This window comes from Neofelis nebulosa, chromosome 8, assembly GCF_028018385.1.
Source record: "Neofelis nebulosa isolate mNeoNeb1 chromosome 8, mNeoNeb1.pri, whole genome shotgun sequence".
Classification (NCBI taxonomy): domain Eukaryota; kingdom Metazoa; phylum Chordata; class Mammalia; order Carnivora; family Felidae; genus Neofelis; species Neofelis nebulosa.
The window spans coordinates 66,046,067-66,067,130 of record NC_080789.1 but is presented as its reverse complement, the minus strand read 5'-3'; the positions used below and the strand labels follow the sequence as shown (position 1 = coordinate 66,067,130).

The 21,064-nt window shown below is 37.2% G+C and overlaps 1 protein-coding gene across 2 annotated transcripts in view; it reads left to right on the top strand.

The window, feature by feature from the left end:
* The window catches only part of SPATS2 (spermatogenesis associated serine rich 2), a 151,218-nt gene that overhangs the window by 101,300 nt on the left and 28,854 nt on the right, over positions 1 to 21,064 (top strand). For both annotated transcript variants that reach the window (XM_058742895.1, XM_058742896.1), the window contains 3 exons: positions 6,476 to 6,555; positions 11,071 to 11,179; positions 12,317 to 12,366. In XM_058742895.1, the coding sequence (XP_058598878.1) occupies positions 6,476 to 6,555; positions 11,071 to 11,179; positions 12,317 to 12,366 (239 nt within the window). The remainder of the gene's footprint in view (positions 1 to 6,475; positions 6,556 to 11,070; positions 11,180 to 12,316; positions 12,367 to 21,064) is intronic.

Genomic DNA, 21,064 nt, shown 5'->3' with positions numbered 1-21,064 from the left:
CAGTTTTGAGGTTGTGAATATACCCTAGGCTTCATAGCTAGTCATGTCTGTGACAATAACTTTCTTTTATTTGCAGTCACATTTATATAATATAATTCCTGTTCCCATATTTGTAATTAGTGCACAAGAAGAAACTGAACTCTATCTGCCATTTTATTGGTGATTTATACGTGGACTATTTTCAAAATTGGCATGAGAAAAAAATTTCAAGACACTGGTTGTTTTCTTTTAGGTGATTGAATATAGGCTGTGTTCAGGCTAAAGGAGAACTTTACGTTATTTAACTGTTCATGAGATACACTTCTGTAAGAATTCACACTTAAACTCTTGAGTCTACCTTTAAATTTTTTAATTTTTGATTTTTTTTTTTTTTAATAGAGTATGTGTGTGCTCATGCAAGCAGGGGAGGGGACAGTGGAGGGGAGAGAGAGAGAATCCCAAACAGGCTTCATGCTCAGTGTGGAACCTGATGCAGGGCTTAATCCCATGACACTGGGATCATGCATGACCTGAGCTGGAATCAAGAGTCAGACATTCAACCCAACCGAGTCACCTAGGCACCCCTACTTTTCAATTTTTAAGAGGAAGCTGATCTAGTTTGAGAAAATATGACAAGTGATCATCACCCTTGTTAGGTAATCTGTGCATCCAGGCTTTCTTCCTGTGGGCTTATCTGCATTTAATCGGAAGATCTTACCTCTGTGGCCTCTCTTTGATCGTGGTGAAATATGAATAATTTTGTTATCCCATTTGTTTTATGCATGTGTAAGGAATATCAGTGAGTAATAACAAGAATCTGAGATCCATAGAAGAAAGGTGATATACCAAGGCACTGTTAAAATAATGGCAACTTGAGAACTAGTGTGTGGTGAGTTACAGCACTAATGTATAGCATTAAGCTTGGAGTTTCCTTGATTATGCTGTAGGTTTCTCATTGTGTGAGTTTGCGTGAGAAATGATACCATGACTGATTTTCTTATCATTGTAAAATTAAAGTATTCTGGGAGGTATTATAATTCCCTCCCAGATGTTTCTCTTCACTTGTCAGAAGGGATAATAGAGTAATTTACCATCATCTATATTAATGGAAAAACATAATCTAAAATCATAAGTTTTTGTTGAATTGAAAGATACAAATTCGGTAGTTTCTGTAAGAATCCTTAGCCTTATTCCATACCTGGCTTTGAGCCCCTTCTATGCTTCTCTCTACACACACACACACACACACGCACACAGAGGAATATTATTCAGTATTAAAAACAAAGGAGGGCGCCTGGGTGGCTCAGTTGGTTAAAAATCCGACTTCAGCTCATGTCATGATCTCGAGGTTCATGAGTTTGAGCCCTACATTGAACCCCACATCAAGCCTCACATCGGACTCCACGCTGACCTTGTAAAGCCTGCTTGGGATTCTCTCTGCTCCTCCCCCACTTGTGCTGTCTCTCTCTCAAAATAAATCCACTTCAAAAAAGGAAGGAAATTCTGACAGGGGAATATCATTTAGCCATAAAAAGAAGTAAATCTTGCCATTTGTGACAATGTGGATTGAGGGTATTATGCCAAGTGAATAAGTCAGAGAAAGACAAATATTATATGATCTCACTTATATGTGATATCTTAAAAAAAAAAAAAAAGAAAGAAAAGAAAAGAAACCAAGCTTGTAGATAAAGAGAACAGATTGATGGTTATGGGGAGGGGATTTGGGATGGGGAGTGAAATGGGTAAAGGGGGTCAAAAAGTACAGACATCCAATTATAAAAAAATAAATCCTAGGGATATAATGTACAGCATGGTAACTCTAGTTAATAGTCTTGCATATTTGTAGGTTGCTAAGAGAGTTAATCATAAGAGTTCTTGCAACAAATATTTTGTAGGTATGTATGGTGACAAATGTTAACTAGATTTATTGTGGTGATCATTTCAAAATATATATAAATAGCGACCCATTACATTGTACACCTGAAACTAATATAGTGTTTTATATATATGTCAATTATACCTCAATTTAAGAAAACTTGTTCAAGTTTGGTATGATGCATGGTATAATCAGACTCAGATATTTCTGTGTAATCCTCAGTGCTTAAAATGACTTTTGCCTGATTTTTGAAGCCAGCAAAAACAATAATAGCAAAGCCTGCATTATTTACAAATATGTCAGTGACCCTGTAAATAACATACTTTATCCAAAATGTTCCTAAATATATGCTATTTGAAATAATTCCAAGAAACTTCAAAGGTGGTCCCTGATAGAGTGAAATAAATGGTAAGAAAGCTTAGTCTTAAGAATTCCTTGTATCCTTTATGAGTCTTATGTGAGACTTACAAGTCTTGTGCATTTTCTTTAAAAATTTATTTCTTGCAGAGTATCATACACACTTTGCTATCAAAGAATAGATAGCAAAGGATGAGATCCTGCCTGATTTCCTACCGATGGAATTAAGTAAATCTTAAGCTTTCTTTGCATGAAAAAATAAAAGAATTGTTACATATTGTTGATGGGAACTAAAAATGACTTTATCTATAATGCTGAGGGGCACTTAAGCTCCAGTTCATTGAGGCAGGGTTTTGAGTGTACTTGAGTTGTTGGTTGTTAAAAGAGGCAATATTAGCTGATGAGTAGGCAAGTTAAGATGTTAAATTATTGCTTTTTAGTTTTGGTGAACTTATGATTTAGAATGTAAATATGAACTTGGCATTTATAACTTGGGAAGCTGCCCTGTATGGTGCACTACCTCAACAGCTCTCTTGCCCTCCGGCTTCTAGTTGGGTTAGATCAGTAGGCAACACACGCGGGCGATCAGAGGCAGGGAGATCAGTGAGGTAGTGGTATTTATTTCCCAATCTTTTCCTGAGGGGGTTACTATGGGCTTACCTTGTCTTTTGACCAAAGATCTTGGCTATAGTCCTCTGGCCCTCTCCATACCAGATGAAACAAAGATGAAAGAGCCTTGTGTTTCTGGCTTCCAGTAATTGCTTTCTCCTTACACCTCTTTATTTATTTTTTAATGTTTATTTCTGAGACAGAGAGAGAGAGAGAGCATGAGTGGGAGAGGGGCATAGAGAGAGGGAGACACAGAATCAGAAGCAGGCTCCAGGCTCTGAGCTGTCAGCACAGAGCCTGATGCGGGGCTTGAACTCACAGACCGCGAGATCATGACCTGAGCCGAAGTCAGTCGCTCAACCGACTGAGCCACCCAGGCGCCCCTCCTTACACGTCTTTAAAACCTCAGAGTAACAGTGTAGATTATTGTTATTAGCCAAGGGTACCGCACTGTATCTTTTGGTTTCCCCACTCCTTACTGGCACCTTTGAAAACAGTCCCTTTATTAAACTCTCCTCAGATTCCCCAATTTGAGTGTGCCATTTGTTTCCTCTTGGGATCCTGGCTGCTTTGTGTATTTTTAATCATTATCCTAACTGGTATGTATGCCAGACAAACCCTAATAATACTTATGCTAATTGGTGGGGAGGGGCAATAGCTGAAGGTGTTTACAGAAATAATCTTTATTTGCCTGGTACTTTGTCTCATCTAATGTGTTGTTAAAGGAAAAAAATCCCTATTTTGCACCTGGGTGGCCCAGTCAGTTTGGTTAAGTGTCTGACTCTTGATATCACCTCAGATCCTGATCTTGATCAAGCCTGCATTGGGCTTCATTCTGAGTGTGGAGACTAATTGGGATTTTCTCTCCCTCTCTCTGCCCCTCCCTCACACCTGAGAGCACATTCTCTTTCTCAGAATAAATAAGTAATCGTTAAAAAAAAAGGAAAAAATAAAGTGTTAGATGATGTATAAGAAGCTAGTAATACTAATAGTTCATTTAAATATAGGCCCCAAAATGCTGTTTTTCATTCACTCTACCCTCATTTTCTTAAAAGAAGTTGATGGTGTGATTCTTTAATAAGATTATCGATGTCCTTTGTATCATCTCATTGCTTATTAATATGTCTTTGGAGGAGAGTATTTATAACCTCCAAGTTAAATCACCTATAGCAGTTGAGTAAGTTTCTGGGATAGTATTTTGACCGCATAGGATTTCCATCTTTATATACTGTGTTTCTTTTCAGCTAATAAAGATAATTGAGAATTAACCATATTATGTAGTCATCTAGAAAACTCAGGCTTAAACACTGAGTTTGTGGTAAGTGCAACCTAATTTTTAACTTAAGTAACAGTCTCAAAACTGCCAGTATTACAGAAGTTAAATCTAAATTAATTCATGGTTTTATTGGTAACTGGCAAGCATAGTTTTTCTTGGAATGACATTGACTCTAATCATATCCTCTTTTCCACTTCTGGTACCAAAATGCTGTTATCGTTCTACCTTATGAATTACCAGTCTTCCATAGGAATTAGGAAGTATTTGAAAACCAGGATTAAGCTGTAAAAGAGTTTATTCATTTTTTTATTTGAAGTATATCTGACACACAGTGTTTGTTACATTAGTTTCAGGTGTACAACAGCATAACGATTTGTCAAGTCTATATATGATGCTGTGCTCACCACAAGTGTGGCTGCCATCTGTCACCATGCAATGCTATTACAGTACCATTGACTCTATGCTTTACCTTTTATCCCTGAAAAGAGGCTTTAATGAAAACACATCTATAATCATAGCAAAAGAATTTGGAAAGTGTACTAAAATATTACTGTATTTTTTATACTCCATCTTAATTCTGTTTGGGCTGCTGTGATAGACTGGGTAGCTTATAAACAATAGAAATTTACTTCTTACGGTTTGGGAAGCTGGAAGTGTGAGATTAGAGTGCCAGCATGGTTGAGTGAGGGCCCTCTTCTGGATCATAGACTACTTCTCATTGTGTCCTCCTATGGTGGCAGGGGCTGGAAAGCTCTGTGGGGTCTCTTCTACAAGAGCACTAATCCCTTCATGAGAGTCCACTCTCGTGACCTATTCACCTCTCAAAGGCCCCACCTGCTAACACCATAACACCATTATATAACACTAACACTTTAGGAATTCAATGTATGAATTTAGTGCTATGTGTTGGTGGGGGGTGGGGGGCAGTGAGTAGCAGCAGGAGAGATGCATACAAACATTTAGACCATAGCAGCCTCTTTTCTCAAAATTTCTCCTTTTACTTGCTTTGTTGAAATTCTAACTCCCAGGGGCGCCTGGGTGGCGCAGTCGGTTAAGCGTCCGACTTCAGCCAGGTCACGATCTTGCGGTCCGTGAGTTCGAGCCCCGCGTCAGGCTCTGGGCTGATGGCTCGGAGCCTGGAGCCTGTTTCCGATTCTGTGTCTCCCTCTCTCTCTGCCCCTCCCCCGTTCATGCTCTGTCTCTCTCTGTCCCAAAAATAAATAAAAAACGTTGAAAAGAAAAATTAAAAAAAAAAAAAAAAAAAAGAAATTCTAACTCCCAAGCTACTCCCAAGTATGGTGCATGGATCAGCAATGTTGATACTACCTTAGAGTATAAATCTCAGGTGACAAGCCAAACTAGTGAATCAGAACCTGCATTTTAAAAAATTTATTTACTTTGAGAGAGAGCACACACACTCGAGTGGGGGAGGGGCAGAGAAACAGGGAGAAAGAGAATGTCAAGCAGACTCCGTGCTGTCACCGCAGAGCCAGTGTGGGGCTTGCAAACCGTGAGATTGTGACCTGAGTTGAAATCAAGAGTCGGATGCTTAACCAGCTGAGCCACCCAGGCGCCCTAGAACCTGCATTTATTTGAACCTAAGTTTCCCCAGATAAGTATCCACATCAAAATTTGGGAAGCATTCTAACCATTTCCTGCCATTGCATCTCATTAGATTAAAACCAGGTTGTCAAGTGTTAAGGCTGAGGTAATTCATTGATTACGTAGTCACTGGTAAAGAAACTGACTAAATTTGCAGATCACCTTTCCTTTATAAGCACAGGGAAGCCAAACTCTTTTCTGTAATCAATCAATTTGTGCTGAATTTTCCCGTATTGTGCTGGTAGTGTAAACTCAGGTACGTTGCTTCATCAAGCACTGTGTTGGGGATACAAACATGAATGTATTCAGGGATTTGTAGTCTAAGAACATGATATGTGTAGTGCAGTCTAGAAGATGGAAATTAGTTTCATGTATTGTTATTAATAGTGGTACAGAAGCTCTCGGGCTCACTCACAGTTTCAGATTCATTAGTGTCAAATTTTACCGTGGGGAACTATTTACTTGCCACATTTTAAAAGGGCCTTTTAAATTAAGATAGGATAGTTAAAGATATCAAGGATTACTGGACAGTCTAATATAGTTGATGTATTTAGTGTTTTTCTCAAGCTCTTGGCAGTTTCAGTTAAATCAGATTTTATAATTTTAACCCAAATGAAGTTATATATATATATATATAAAAAATAGAATTTGGAAAATAACAAAACTAAGTTGTCGTTAATTGTTTATGGGAGGAAATCAGCTGGTATGGTTTGGGGATGGATCACATATTAGTTTTGGATCATGTTGAATATATTTTTTCCTTCTTATTCTTTCAGATACATCAGGATTCATTTTTGATTTGCAGTCCAATACTGTACTGGCCCAAGGAGGAGCTTTTGAGAACATGAAAGAGAAGGTATGACTACTTACTGTGGATAGTAAGCTTGAATGTCACAGTAAAATTTAGGTACTAATACAATCAGTGGCTACACAAACTCATTTAGAAAGTGAAATATGATTTTCTTTGCATAACTAATATCACAAATATTAGTTAATATTATAACAAATAATACTTATGGCTAAGTGTGTATCTCATTTGGCAACATTCTTCAAGGAACAACTTGAATAGAATCTTTCATTTGGAGAGGATTTTTTTTTTTAATGTTTATGTGTGTGTGTGTGTGTGTGTGTGTGTGAGAGAGAGAGAGAGAGAGAGAGTGAGCAGGGGAAGGGCAGAGAGGGAGGAAGACACAGAATCCGAAGCAGGCTCCAGATCTCCATGCTGTCAGTACACAGGGCTCAAGCTCACGAACTGTTGAGATCATGACCTGGGCCAAAGTCAGAAACTTAACCAACTGAGCCACCCAGATGCCCCTGATTTGGAGAGGATTCTTAACTCCAGGAGAGTTCAATGCAAGAAGATTAATAGCTCTTCCAAGTAATATTCCTATGGAAGAAAACCAAATGTTTTTAGTAATATAACCCTTAATGAGTTTTATTGAGAAAAACATAAGACAAAAGCTTTATTGCTTTCTCTGTCTTATTAAGAAAAGTATATTGTTGATTATAGAGTCATAGATATACTGTATTGGTTGAATAATATAAACACTTTCATATTTTAGGTTATCAGAATCTTACCTTATCATTGTATCTAAGTTTTGCCTACAGTTCATTTTATAGTGATCAGTACTAAGTATTTTGCTCATCTCAAAAATGTATATTACAAATTAGCCCTCTTTGGATTACACATTATATACCTTCCCATTTCTATGGTTTTAAACCTTATCATTGTTCAGTAAGCCTGAAACAAACAAAAAAAAAGGGTAGAATGATATGAAAGCAAGTGTAATAAAAAGACTTAGGTTGTAATATAGACTCTGCTTATTACTTAGACAAGATACTTTACTTCTCTTCATATATAAAAGTACTTCCTTTTCAAGCAATGTGGTTGACTGAAGAACCTGAAAACATTCCTGTTATAAAATACGTAGAAATACAGAATGAAAAATAACATACATGATTTAAAAATGCATAGCATAGGGGCACCTGGGTGGCTTAGTTGGTTAAGCATCCAACTTCAGCTCAGGTCATGATCTTGAGGTTCATGGTTTTGAGCCCCACATTGGGTTCTGTGCTGACAGCTCAGAGCCTGGAGCCTGCTTCAGATTCTATGTCTCCCTCTCTCTGTGCCCCTACTCTGCTCATGCTCTGTCTTTCAAAAATAAATTAAAACATAAATAAATAAACAAACAAACAAACAAAAATTTAAAAAATGCATAGCCCAACACAAAAAGTTAAGGAAATCCCTGGGGGCCAAAAATATAGAGGGCATTAAAAACCAGCGTGTTAAGCCTGAGCTAGGTAACTGTGAAACATTTTGCCAGTGTCAGTAACAAATGGGTTTTACCACTCAGGGCCCCAAGGCTTGTCCTAGGTTAGGAATTGGAACTAAGATCTTACATGAAATTGAGATCCTAAAAATATTTCACCTTTAGGCAAAGGGTGAACTAGAACAAATCTTCCCACTGACTTCTGAACACAATATTCTTACTATGCATGTTTAAGAGGGATATTTCAAAAAACAAAGAGGGACGTCTGCGTGGCTCAGTGAGTTAAGCATCTGACTCGATTTTGGCTTAGGTCACGATATCACAGTTCACTAGTTTGAGCTTGGGGTTGGGCTTTGCACTGACAACACGTGCACAGAGCCTGCTTGGAATTCTGTCTCCTTTCTCTGCCCCTCCCCTGCTTGTGCTCTCTCTCAAAAATAAACAGACTTTTAAAAATATACAAAAGGATTGAAAATAAATCTTAAATTGTGTGTTTTATCATTATTAACATTATATTGTAATTTATTAATATTATTTTTCAATATTATAGAATAAAGCAAATTAGTAAATAATTTAATGCTTTTAGGACCTGAAACAGCATACAGAGAAGAGAGATATGTTTAAAATTATATAAGAAAAAGCCTTTTAATGTTATGTTTGAATTGAAAGTATTATTTTGAATTCAAGTTGTAAAAAATGAAATCTCCTAACTCTATCCACTGAAAAAAATCTAGAAATAATGACTCCCCAGTAACAATAAACATACCTAGCTCTTAGATACTGGTTTCTAACTACTGCTGCCTACCAAAAAGAGCCAGGTCTTCTTGGAGAAATAGCCAATTTCACATTTTGCAGTGAGACAAGAAATGAAAATTAGAAGGATTGGAAAGAAAGAAAAAAATGGTTGTTATTTGTAGACCATACTATTATTTTCTATCTACATATACAAGCTAAGAAAGTTAGAAATTATAATAATTCATCGAATTCTTTTAATTCATTTAATTGCTGGGTATTAAATTGATATACCAAAAGGAAAACAGAATAGCAGTTGTAAATGGTATATTTTTTTATCTCCAATCTCCCAGAGTGGAAGTGGGTGGGAGGAGAATGGATGAAATAGATAAAGGGGATTAAGAGTACGCTTATCTTTTTTTTTTTTTTTTTTTTTTTTTTTTTTTTAATTTTTATTTTTGGGACAGAGAGAGACAGAGCATGAACGGGGGAGGGGCAGAGAGAGAGGGAGACACAGAATCGGAAACAGGCTCCAGGCTCCGAGCCATCAGCCCAAAGCCTGACGCGGGGCTCGAACTCACAGACCGCGAGATCGTGACCTGGCTGAAGTCGGACGCTTAACCGACTGCGCCACCCAGGCGCCCCACGCTTATCTTGATAAGCATTAAGAAATGTATAGAATCATCGAATCATTATGTTCTATACCTGAAACTAATATAACACTGTATGTTAATTATACTTGAATTTTAAAAAAAATCCTTAGGAATAAGTCTGACAAAATTGGCATATCTATTTATTTTTTAGTTTATTTATTTATTTTGAGAGAGAGGGAGGAAGAGGGAGGGAGAGAGAGAGACAGAGAGGAGGGAGAGAGGGAGGGAGGGAATCCCAAGCAGGCTCCGTAGTGTCCACACAGAGCCCAGTGTGGGGCTCAGACTCACAAACCATGAGATCGTGACCTGAGCTGAAACCAGGAGTTGGACGGTTAAGTGACTGAGTCACCCAGACACCCCAGCATATATGTTTTAAAGAACATTTTGGCATTATGTCATGAATTTGTAGATGCTCTGATATTCAGGAATTCTAGTGGTTTTACACAATAGAGACCTTCTCTCATTGTTCCAAGAAGATATGATTTTTTTTCTTTTTTTTAATTGCTTACAATGTGATAAACATTGTTTTAGGCACTGAAGAATCAGCAGCAAATTAGCATAGGAATATTCATTCCAGCATTTTTCATAACAGCCAAATATTGGAAACAATGTAAGTGCCCATCAACAGAATGAATAAATTGGCTATATTCATACAATGGAAATGCTGTGTAACGGTTCAAATAAATAAAAGATGCATTTATCAACACACACAAAAATCTAAAAAAACAATGTTATATGAAAAAAGCAAATTGCATATACACATGTATGATAATATTTATGTAAGGCAAACAATAGTATATATTACCTATGGATATATACATACATCATAAAAGTGCAAAAACATGTATCAGAATAAAACCAAATTCAAGGCAGAAAATCTCTGTGAAGAGAAGGGAGATGGGATTTATGAGGGACTTCATGGGGGCCTCAGTTGCCATCTATTTTATTTTATTAAGCTGATTATCATGTAGTGAATGTCCATTATGTTTTGTATGCCTGAAACAGTTTATAATAAATTATCCTTATAGTGTTATTATATAATTAAATGATATGAAGTAAAAATGTTTTTGAGGGGTGCCTGGATGGCTTAGTTGGTTAAATGTTGACTTTGGCTCAGGTCATGATCTCGCAGTTTGTGAGTTCGAGCCCCGTGTCAGACTCTGTGCTGACAGCGCAGAGCCTGGAGCCTACTTTGGATTCTGTATCTGTCTGTCTGTCTGTCTGTCTCTCTCTCTCTGCCCCTCCCCCGCTTGCGCTTCTTCTCTGTCTCAAAAATAAAGACATTAAAAAAATAAATTCTGAATTATTAAAAAGAGTTTTTGAAAAATGCTACTGAAAAATCTAAGTTGTTACTGTTGGTGGCTCGTTAAACTATTTACCTTTCTCCACAGTATGCTGAGATGAGGAAATGTTGAGGCTAAATTAATACCTGACACCTAATTAAACCACCCTTTCTTGAAATAAAATCTGGCACATACCTTCTATTTCTAGAAATGTTCTGCTTTTCTAAGTTTTGAAATTAATTTTCTGTGTGCTCTTACCGTTCATCTGTTAATCATTTTCAGTGAGATGGTTGTATGTACTCTCACTGTCACTAAAGAGTGATACATACTGTTAAACATGAAACATCACTTTTTCTGTTACTTTCTATAATAGGCATCAGTTGCCAATTGACGAACTGATGTTAGAATTAAATAACCCTGTCATCTTTTCCAGATAAATGCAGTGCGTGCAATAGTTCCCAATAAGAGCAACAATGAAATCATCCTGGTTTTGCAGCACTTTGATAATTGTGTGGACAAAACAGTACAAGCGTTCATGGAAGGTAATCCTAACTCCGTTTTTTAATAAGTTTGTATTTGTTCAAATAGACGTTGCTTCAAACTTCTATTAACATTCGTTCAGCAATCTGATGTTTTATAGATGATATAGCAAACCCCAGGATAACATAATGTACCATGCCATTTTTTTTAAAGATATCTCTTAAAGATACCTCTTTCAGCCCTAGAAGTATCATTCATAAGCTATGTGATATCTTAGAATAAAAGACAAGCTGAGAAAATGCCATCATTTTACTCAAAATGTTCTCTGTTGGTTTTAAGAACAAATAGTATGACTAGTGGTATAAGGTACTTGATTGGAATTGGGTTGAATAAGAATTTAAGAACCTCTTAGTGACAAAGCAGTGATCCAGCAGCCCAGCAACAGATGTCAAATTCAAGGACTCCACATTCTCTTCCAGGCTGCTATGCCATTTAGTGTGGTTCCTGCAAGTGATTCAAATGTAAGGGTTTGAGTTTCCTTGTCTGACATATGGAAGATTGGTGGGGTTAGCCAAGGCTTCAGTTTATAGAGTTGAGGAGTGTTTTATAAACTTCTTTCCGCATAATTTGTTTTGAGAAAAACTTTGCTTGAAGCTGTTGCTTCGTTAAATACCAACGTCAGATTAGGTCTTCCTGTTTCTATTGTCCTGAATTTGTCAGTGTAGAGTAAACAGACCCAAATACTGTAAGGTTTTTCTTTATCATCATCTGTTTTCTTTATAATGTTAGTATTTGGGTCTAGAATAGTGTATAGCTCTCTCTTAAGCAACATAGCCAAATGGTATTTGATCTTCTAGAGGGGAGAGGATAGCATATTTGGGCTAAAACCAGTTATCTTTGTATACTGTCTAAGCTTTATAAATAAAAGAATCTTCCAAATGGTCAGGCTGCATTACTCTCTTCTTAGAAGAACTTACAAAGGAAATTACATGGAGAAGGGAGGGGTCTAAATGGACAGATATTCCAAAAGGTAAATATGATAGGATTATCTCATCATATTAGCACTTAGACTTGAACCTTAACCTTTCCTATTAGGAACTTTGGAAATTCTCCAGCAATTACAAAATGCAGGGACACTAATTACCTTGTTGACCATGGATGTGGTAGGAGAGAAAATCTGTAGTTGGTTTCTTTTACAGGTAGTGCCAGTGAAGTACTCAAAGAATGGACAGTAACAGGCAAGAAAAAGGTAAAAATGAATTAAATTTACAAGCATGGTATTGGCATTTTTATCATTAAAAAATTTAGGCCCTGGGGTGCCTGGGTGGCTCAGTCGGTTAAGCTTCCGACTTCAGCTCAGGTCACGATCTCATGGCTCGTGAGTTTGAGCCCCACGTCAGGCTCTGTGCTGACAACTCAGATTCTATGTTTCCCTCTCTCTCTGACCCTCCCCTGCTCATGCGTGTGCGCTCTCTCTCTCTTTCAAAAATAAATATTAAAAAAATGTTTTTGTAAATTTTAGGCCCTGCAAACATAATTGAAAGAAAAGATTTACATAGAAAAGATTTACATATGCCACTTCACTTCATGTGGTTAAAAAAAGTCTTCTGTGACATTGAAACACAGCTGTGTACATAGAGTACCACACAGTCTCTTCCGTGTGATTTAAGGCAGGAAACAGAATGACTTTGCCAGGGTGTAGTTGCTGAGGTAATATTACGGATGAAACGAGAGCATGTCAAGGATAGCAGAGCTCCTCTAAAGAAAGTGATCTAGTCCAGGGGTTTTCAGTATCATTCATATTGTAAATCAGTTAAAATAGCTCAAGATTTTTAGGTCAGACAACTTTGTTATATAGTCTCTGATATTAATGAGCTTTGACTTAAAGCCTTAAAAGGGGCTTTGTATTATTAGCTATGCAGAGGGGGCTTATGTTTCAGTTTAGGGAGGTAGAAGTCACTTGGGCTGTGGAGTTAATCAAAACTGGATTTATATCTTGTTCTACTACTTAACTGGCTTTGTAACATTGGAGTATTGTTAACTTTTGTATGCCTTAGTTTGTTCATCTCTAAAATAGGAAAATAATACTCAGCAAATATAAGTACCTGATACAATATCTAACATGCTCATTCCCTGCTCCTTATCCACTTAAAACTAGAATGCTTTTGGGGTGCCTGGGTGGCTCAGTCGATTAAAGTCTGACTTTGGCTCATATCATGATCTCATGGCTCATGGATTCGAGCCCGCATCAGGCTCTGTGCTGACAGCTCGGAGCCTGGAGCCTGTTTCGGATTCTGTGTCTCCCTCTCTCTCTGTCCCTACCTCACTCATGCTCTGTCTCTGTCTGTCTGTCTGTCTCTCTCTCTCTCTCTCTCAAAATAAATAAGTAAACATTGAAAACAAAATTAAAAAAAAAAAAACTAGAATGCTTTCCCTAAAGGATGCTGGCTCATCTCAAAATGCTCCCCACAGCTCTTTACTGTAAATGTAGCTCCTTTAGGGGCACCTGGGTGGCTCATTCCATTAAGCGTCTGAATTTTGGTTTTGACTCAGGTCAAGATATCACGGTTTATGAGATTGAGCCCCGCATCGGGCTCTGCACTGACAGCACGATACCTGCTTGGGATTCTCTCTCTACCTCTCCCTCCTTCTCTCTTTCTCTCTCTCAAAATACATAAGTATTTAAAGATAAATAAATAAATCTAGCTCCTTTAGAAAATGCTTAAAGTACAGATTTTAGTCAGGTATCTCTGGGAATAATAGTCTCTTTGGGATGCTCTTTTCCTGTATTCAGTTAGTGCTGCAGTTCTGGAATCCTTTCTTGATGACTCTAAATCACTTCATTAGGAGTTCTGTTAGGTCTTGACCAAACCAGGTTTGGCCCTAATGACTCTTGAAATGTTTTCCAAGTGGAACCTAGTACTTCTACTGATTCCCCTAAAGCGCTCTCCATACCTGTAATTTTGAGTATTTGCTTAACTTCTTCCCATTTTTTTCACCCAATATAAATAGCTACGTGTGCTATGAAGAACAGCAGTGTATTAATTTATTGCCCCAGGATAATAAGTTATTAGTGATATAAGATATACTTGAAGCTGGAAAAGCATATGTTGGAGACAAATAAATTTCTTAAAATTTAAAGAAAGAAAAATGGCTTCAGTTTGACCATCCCAAATGCCCAAATCCAGTCTGGTTAACTGTTGGGATTAATTCAATAGGATGTGACCATGAGCAGTTACTAACATAGTTATCATATATGCGGAGCAGTGATGTGAAAACTTAGTTCACATGGAGGAAAGTAGTTAAGAGAAAGAAATGAAAGCTGTGGGGAGGAGACAATTATATCTAGAATACCCGCAGTGCTCCTGTTAGGGCCATCGAAAACGTTTGGGGGGATAAAAGGGATTGGGGAAAAATTGATTCAGTAATGTCAGTCTAGTTTTTTGTTTTTGTTTTTTTTTTTAATGTTTTTATTCACTTCTGAGACAGAGAGAGACAGAACATGAGCAGGGGAGGGGCAGAGAGAGAGGGAGGCACAGGATCCGAAGCAGGCTCCAGGCTCTAAGCTGTCAGCACAGAGCCCAACATGGGGCTCGAACTCACAGACTGTGAGACCATGACCCGAGCTGAAGTCGGACGCTCAACCGACTCAGCCACCCAGGGGCCCCTAGTCTTACAAATAGAATTAAGATTGCTACTAGAGCTGTTGTTTGTCAAGGTAAAAGGCAAAGGAGTTTTTGTTTAATTTTTCTATTTTCATAGGTAATATATTGATGTGGCTCAAAATTCAAAGCTCTAAAAGATAATACACTGAAACATCTTTATCCCTTCCCTATTCCCCAGCCATTTGGCTTCCCACCCCAGAGGTAAACAGTATTGCCAATTTCTTATGTATTATCTGGGATACTTTATGCATATATAAGCAAACATGAATATATATTCTTCTCTTTGCCTGCTCTTTTTTTCGTGTAATATATTTTAGAGTGTATTCCATGTCAACATATAAAGAATTGTCTTGTTCTTTTTAAGGATGTATAGTCATTCTGCTGCTTGGATGCGCCATAATTTATTTAACCAGTCCTTTATTGATCAACATTTGGGTCATTGCCAATGTTTTGTTACTATTAACAGTATTTCAGTGAATAACCTTATATATAATTTTGTACATGTGTCAGTATCGCCTAGGATAAATTCCTAGAAGTGGAATTGCTGGATCAAAGGATATGTGCATTTGTAATTTTGATAAATACTACCATACCAGATGACCATAGAGAGTACCACTTTGCATTCCCACAAAGTAGTATAGGAGAATGTTTGTTTCTCCATATCCTCAACCCTGTCAACTCTTTTTGACCTTTGCTAGTCCAAAATGAAAAATGATACTATAGTACATCAATTTTTGGAAATTTTTGAAAATTGTTATTAGTTCTTCTGTGTTTGGTAGAATTCACCAGTGAAGCCATTGCATCCAGGGCTTTTCTTTGTTGGGAGATTTTTTTTTAAGTTTATTTATTTTGAGAGAGAGAAAGCGTGAGTGAGGGAGGAGCAGAGAGAGAGAATCCCAAGCAGGCCTCACTCTGTCAGTGCAGAGCCCAGTGCAGGGCTCGAACTTGTGAACCATGAGATCATGACCTAAGCCGAAGTTGGATGCTTAACTGACTAAGCCACCAGGTGCCCCTGTTGGGAGATTTTCAATGACTGATTCAGTCTCTTTACTAGTTATAGGTCTGTTCATATTTCCTATATTTCTTCATGATTTAGTTTTGGTAGGTTTTGTGTTTCTTTGTTGGCATGCAGTTGTTCAAAGTGTTCTCTTGTAATCCTTTTTATTTTTGTAGAATCTATAGTAATATCGCCACTTTCATTTTTGATTTTAGTAATTTGGGTCTTCTCTCTTTTTTTTTTCTTAGCCTTTCTAACTAAAGGTTTGTCAGTTGTGTTGATCTTTTCAGAGATTCAGCTTTTGGTTTCACTGATTTTTCTCTATTGCTTTTCTGTTCTTTATTTCATTTATCTCTGCTCTGATCTTTATTATTTCCTTCCTTCTACTAGCTTTGGGTTTTAGTTTGTTCTTTTCTAGTTCCTTAACTGCAAAGTTAAGTTGCTAATTTGAGATTATATGTAAGATATATATATTATATTATATTATATTATATTATATTATATTATATTATATATGTATAATATAATATAATATATATAAATACTTTCTAATGTCAGCATTTACAGTTAGCAGTTTCCCCTTTAGCATCACTTTTGCTGTACTCTTTGAGTTTTGGTATGTGATATTTTCATTTTCATTCATCTCTAAGTATTTTCTAATTCCCCTTGTTATTTCTTCTTTGATCCATTTGTTCTTTAAAAATGTGTTAATTTCCAGGGGCGCCTGGGTGTCTCAGTCAGTGAAGCATCCAACTCTTGGTTTCAGTTCAGGTCATGATCTCATGGTTTGTGAGTTCAAGCCTCATCAGGCTCTGTGCTGACACTGTGGAGTCTGCTTGGAATTCTCTCTTTCCCTTTTCTCTGTCCCTCCTCCATTCACATTCTGTCTCTCCCTCTCTCCTTTCTCTCTCTCTCTCTTTCTCTAAAAATAAACATTTTTTAAAGAGACATAAATTTTAAAAATGTGCTAATTTCCATAATATGAATTTTCCAATTTTTCTTTTGTTGATGTCTCACTTTATCCCATTTTGGTCAGAGAAGACACTTTGTATGATACCTATCTTTTAAAATATCTGTTGAGGGGCGCCTGGATGGCGCAGTCAGTTAAGCGTCCGACTTCAGCCAGGTCACGATCTCGCGGTCCGTGAGTTCGAGCCCCGCGTCAGGCTCTGGGCTGATGGCTCGGAGCCTGGAGCCTGTTTCCGATTCTGTGTCTCCCTCTCTCTCTGCCCCTCCCCCGTTCATGCTCTGTCTCTCTCTGTCCCAAAAATAAATAAAAAACGTTGAAAAAAAAAATTTTAAATAAATAAATAAAAATAAAATAAAATATCTGTTGAAACTTCATTTGTATCCTTATATATGGTCTATCCTGAAAAATGTACCATGTACATTGTACATTCAAGAAGAGCATATGTGCTGTGCTGCTCTTGTTGGGTAGAGTGTTCTGTTTATGTTTGTTAGATCTAGTTGGTCTGTCATGTTTTGTTTTGTTTTTTTAATTTTTTTTTTTTTAACATTTATTTATTTTTGAGACAGAGAGAGAGAGAGCATGAACAGGGGAGGGTCAGAGGAAGAGGGAGACATAGAATCTGAAACAGGCTCCAGGCTCTGAGCTGTCAGCACAGAGCCCGACGCGGGGCTCGAACCCACAGACCACGAGATCATGACCTGAGCCGAAGTCGGACGCTTAACCGACTGAGCCACCCAGGCACCCCTGTCATGTTGCTTAAATCCTCTGTTTCTTTACTTATCTTCTGTCTGGTTGTTCTGTCCATTGTTGTGAGTAGGATATTGAAGTCTCCAAGTATTATTGTACAACTGTTTTTCCCTTTAATTCTGCTGGGTTTTGCTTCACATATTTTGATAGTCTGTCATTAGGTGTACACATGTTTATAATTGTTATATCTTCTTGTTGTATTAAGCCTTTTATTAATATACAATGTGTTCCTTTGTCTCTTATAACCTTTTTTAATTTAAAGTCTACAGGCTTTATTTAAAGTCTAAAGGCTATATTAATAGCCCCAGCTCTCTTTTGGTTACTATTTGCATGGAATACATTTTTCTATCCTTCCACTTTCAGTCTATTTGTGTCTTTGAATCTAAAGTGAGTCTCTTATAAACAGCATATAGTTGGATCATGTGTATTTATCCATTTTGTCAGTCTCTGTCTTTTGATTGTAGAGTTTTATCAATTTACCTTTAAAGTAATTACTGATAAGGAAGGACTTCTGTCATTGTGCTATTTGTTTTCTGTTTGTTTTTAACTTTTTTTCTATTCCTCATTTTTTGCATTACTGTCTTCTTTTGAGTTTAATCTGTTATTTATACTGAAATGTTTGAGTTCTTTTCTCATTTCCTTTTGTGTATATTTTATAGCTATTTTCATTGTGGTTACTATGGAGATTACATTTAATATACTAAAGTTTTAACACTAATTTGAAATTATACCAGTTTATATTCAATAACATACAAAAACTCTGTTCCTTTACAGCTCCATCCCCACTTCTTTTGGTTGTTGATGTCACAGAATTATATCTTAATACATTGTGTTCCCCAAAGCATAAACTAACAATTCTTTTATTTTTATTTACTTATATTTTTTTATTATTTTTATTTTCTTAATGTTTATTTTTGAGAGTCAGAGAGAGTAATAGTGGGGGAGGGGCAGAAAGAGAGGGAGACAGAGGATCCAAAGTGGGCTCTGCACAGACTGCTGTGAGCCGGATGCAGGGTTTGAACTCATGAACCTCAAGATCATGACCTGAGTTGAAGTCTGATGCTTAACCAACTGAGTCACCCAGGTGCCCCAAACTAATAATTCTTTTAAATGCATTAGTCGTATGGGGCGCCTGGGTGGCTCAGTCGGTTGAGCGTCCGACTTTGGCTCAGGTCATGATCTCACAGTTCCTGGGTTCGAGCCCTGCCTTAGGCTCTGTACTGACAGCTCGGAGCCTAGAGCCTGCTTCGGATTCTGTGTCTCCCTCTCTCTCTGGCCCTTCCCCTCTTGAGCTCTGTCTCTCTCTCTCTCTCAAAAATAAAACATTAAAAAAAATTTAAATGCATTAGTCTTTTAAATTATGTACAAATAAGATCTGGAGTTATAAACCAAAGATTTTAGATTAATAGTTTTTTTTTTTTTAAACATATTAGTCTCTTAAATTATGCAGAAAACCAAATATATAGTTACAAACCATTATAATAATGCTGGCCTTTATAATTGCTCATGTACTTACCTTTATTGAGATTTTTATTTTTTCATATGGCTTAAAATTACTGACTAGTGTCCTTTCATTTTATGTTGCAGGACTCCTTTGAACATTTCTTATAGGGCAGATCTGGTGGTCATGAACTTCCTCAGCTTTTATTTATCTAGGAATATCTTAATTTCTCCTTTACTTAAAAAAAAATTTTTTTTTAATTTTTTGAGAGGAAGTGAAAGAGTACATGAGCAGGGAGGGTTAAAGGGAGAGGGACAGAGAATCTCAAGCAGGCTCCATGACCAGCACGAAGTCTGACACACGGGGCTCAGTCTCACAGACTGTGAGATCATGACCAGAGCCAAAATCAAGAGTGAGACACTTAACCAACTGAGGCACCCAGGCACCCCTCTCCTTCACTTTTGAAGGATAGTCTTGCCAGTTATAGGATTCTTGATTGACCATACTTTTCTATTTCAGCGCTTTGAGTATATCCACGTACTGCCTTCTGGCCTTCATGTTTCTGATGAGAAATCTGATGAAATCTGATGATTTTATTGAAGATTCCTTGTATGTGATAAGTGACTTCTCTCTTGCTGCTTTCGAGATTCTGTCTTTTGAAAGTTTGATTATTATGTGTCTTAGTGTGAATCTCCTTCAGTTCATCTTACTTAGAGTTAATTAGGCTTCTTGGGTGTTTATATTCATGTTTTTCATTAAATTTGGGAAGTTTTCAGCCATTATTTCTTTTTCAGATATCGTCAGATATTATTTCTGTCCCTTTATCTTCTTTTCAGACTTTCATGATGTGTATATTGGTCTACTTTTTGGTGTCCCACACGTCCCTTAGATTCTATTTACTTTTCTTCAGTTTTTTTTTTTCTTTCCTTTTCCTCAGACTTTACAATTTGCATTCTCCAATCTTCAAGTTCACAGATTTTTTTTCTTCTGCTGCTGAAATCTGCCTTTGAATCTTTCTAGTGAATTTTAAAATTTCAGTTATTCTATTTTTTAGCTCCAGTATTTCCTAATTAATTTCTTATTTTTTAATGTTTTTTTATAAGTGAAATCACTTGTTTGTTTTTGTTTTGAACGCTTATTTATTTTTGAGAGAAACAGACAGAGTGTGAGCAGGGGAGGGGCAGAAAGAGAGGGAGACACAGAATCTGAAGCAGGCTCCAGGATCCAAGCTGTCAGCACAGAGCCCGATGTGGAGCTTGAACTCATGAACCATGAGATCATGACCTGAGCTGAAGTCGGATGCTCAACCTATGGAGCCACCCAGGCGCCCCTTATAGATTTTTTAGTGTATTTTTTGAGAGAGAGTGCAAACAGGGCAGTGGGGGGGGGGGGGCATTCAGAGAGAGGGGGTGACACAGAATCTAAAGCAGGCTCTCAGCTCTAACTCACAAACCCTGAGGTTATAACCTGAGCCGAAGTCGGACACTTAACCAACTGAGCCACCTAGGCACCCCTCTTAACTAATTTCTTTTAGGTTTTCTATCTCTTTATTGACATTTACATTTTGTTCATACTTTGTTTTCTTGGCTTTGTCCAGATCTTCTTTTAATTTTTTGAGTATCTTTAAGACAGTTGTTTTGTTTTTTTTAAATTCCAGTTAACATACAGCATAATATTAGTTTCAGATGTACAATATAGTGATTCAACACTTCCGTATATCATCTAGTGCACTTTTTAATCTTCATCACCTACTTAACCCATCCCCCTATCCACCTCCCTTCTGGTTACCAAAGGCAGTTACTGTTGATTTTTTTCCCTTTAAGTAGATCATACTTGTTTTTTGTAGTTGTGATTTTATGTTGAAAAACTGGACATTTGAATCTAATAATGTGATAACTTTGGAAATCAGATTCTGCCCCTTCCTCAGGATTTGCTATTTTTTTATTATTGTTTGCTTTCTGGGGGCTCTGCTCTTTTTATTTCCCTGGAAGTCACTCAGCCAAAGCTGGCAGGGCTTACAACAATGGGAGAAGGTGCAATAACAATGGATGCCTGACTCTTTGTCTACACTCCTGTGATCAAAAAAAGCTGAGCAGGGATCAGAGTGCAGATTCCCAAAATTTGGAG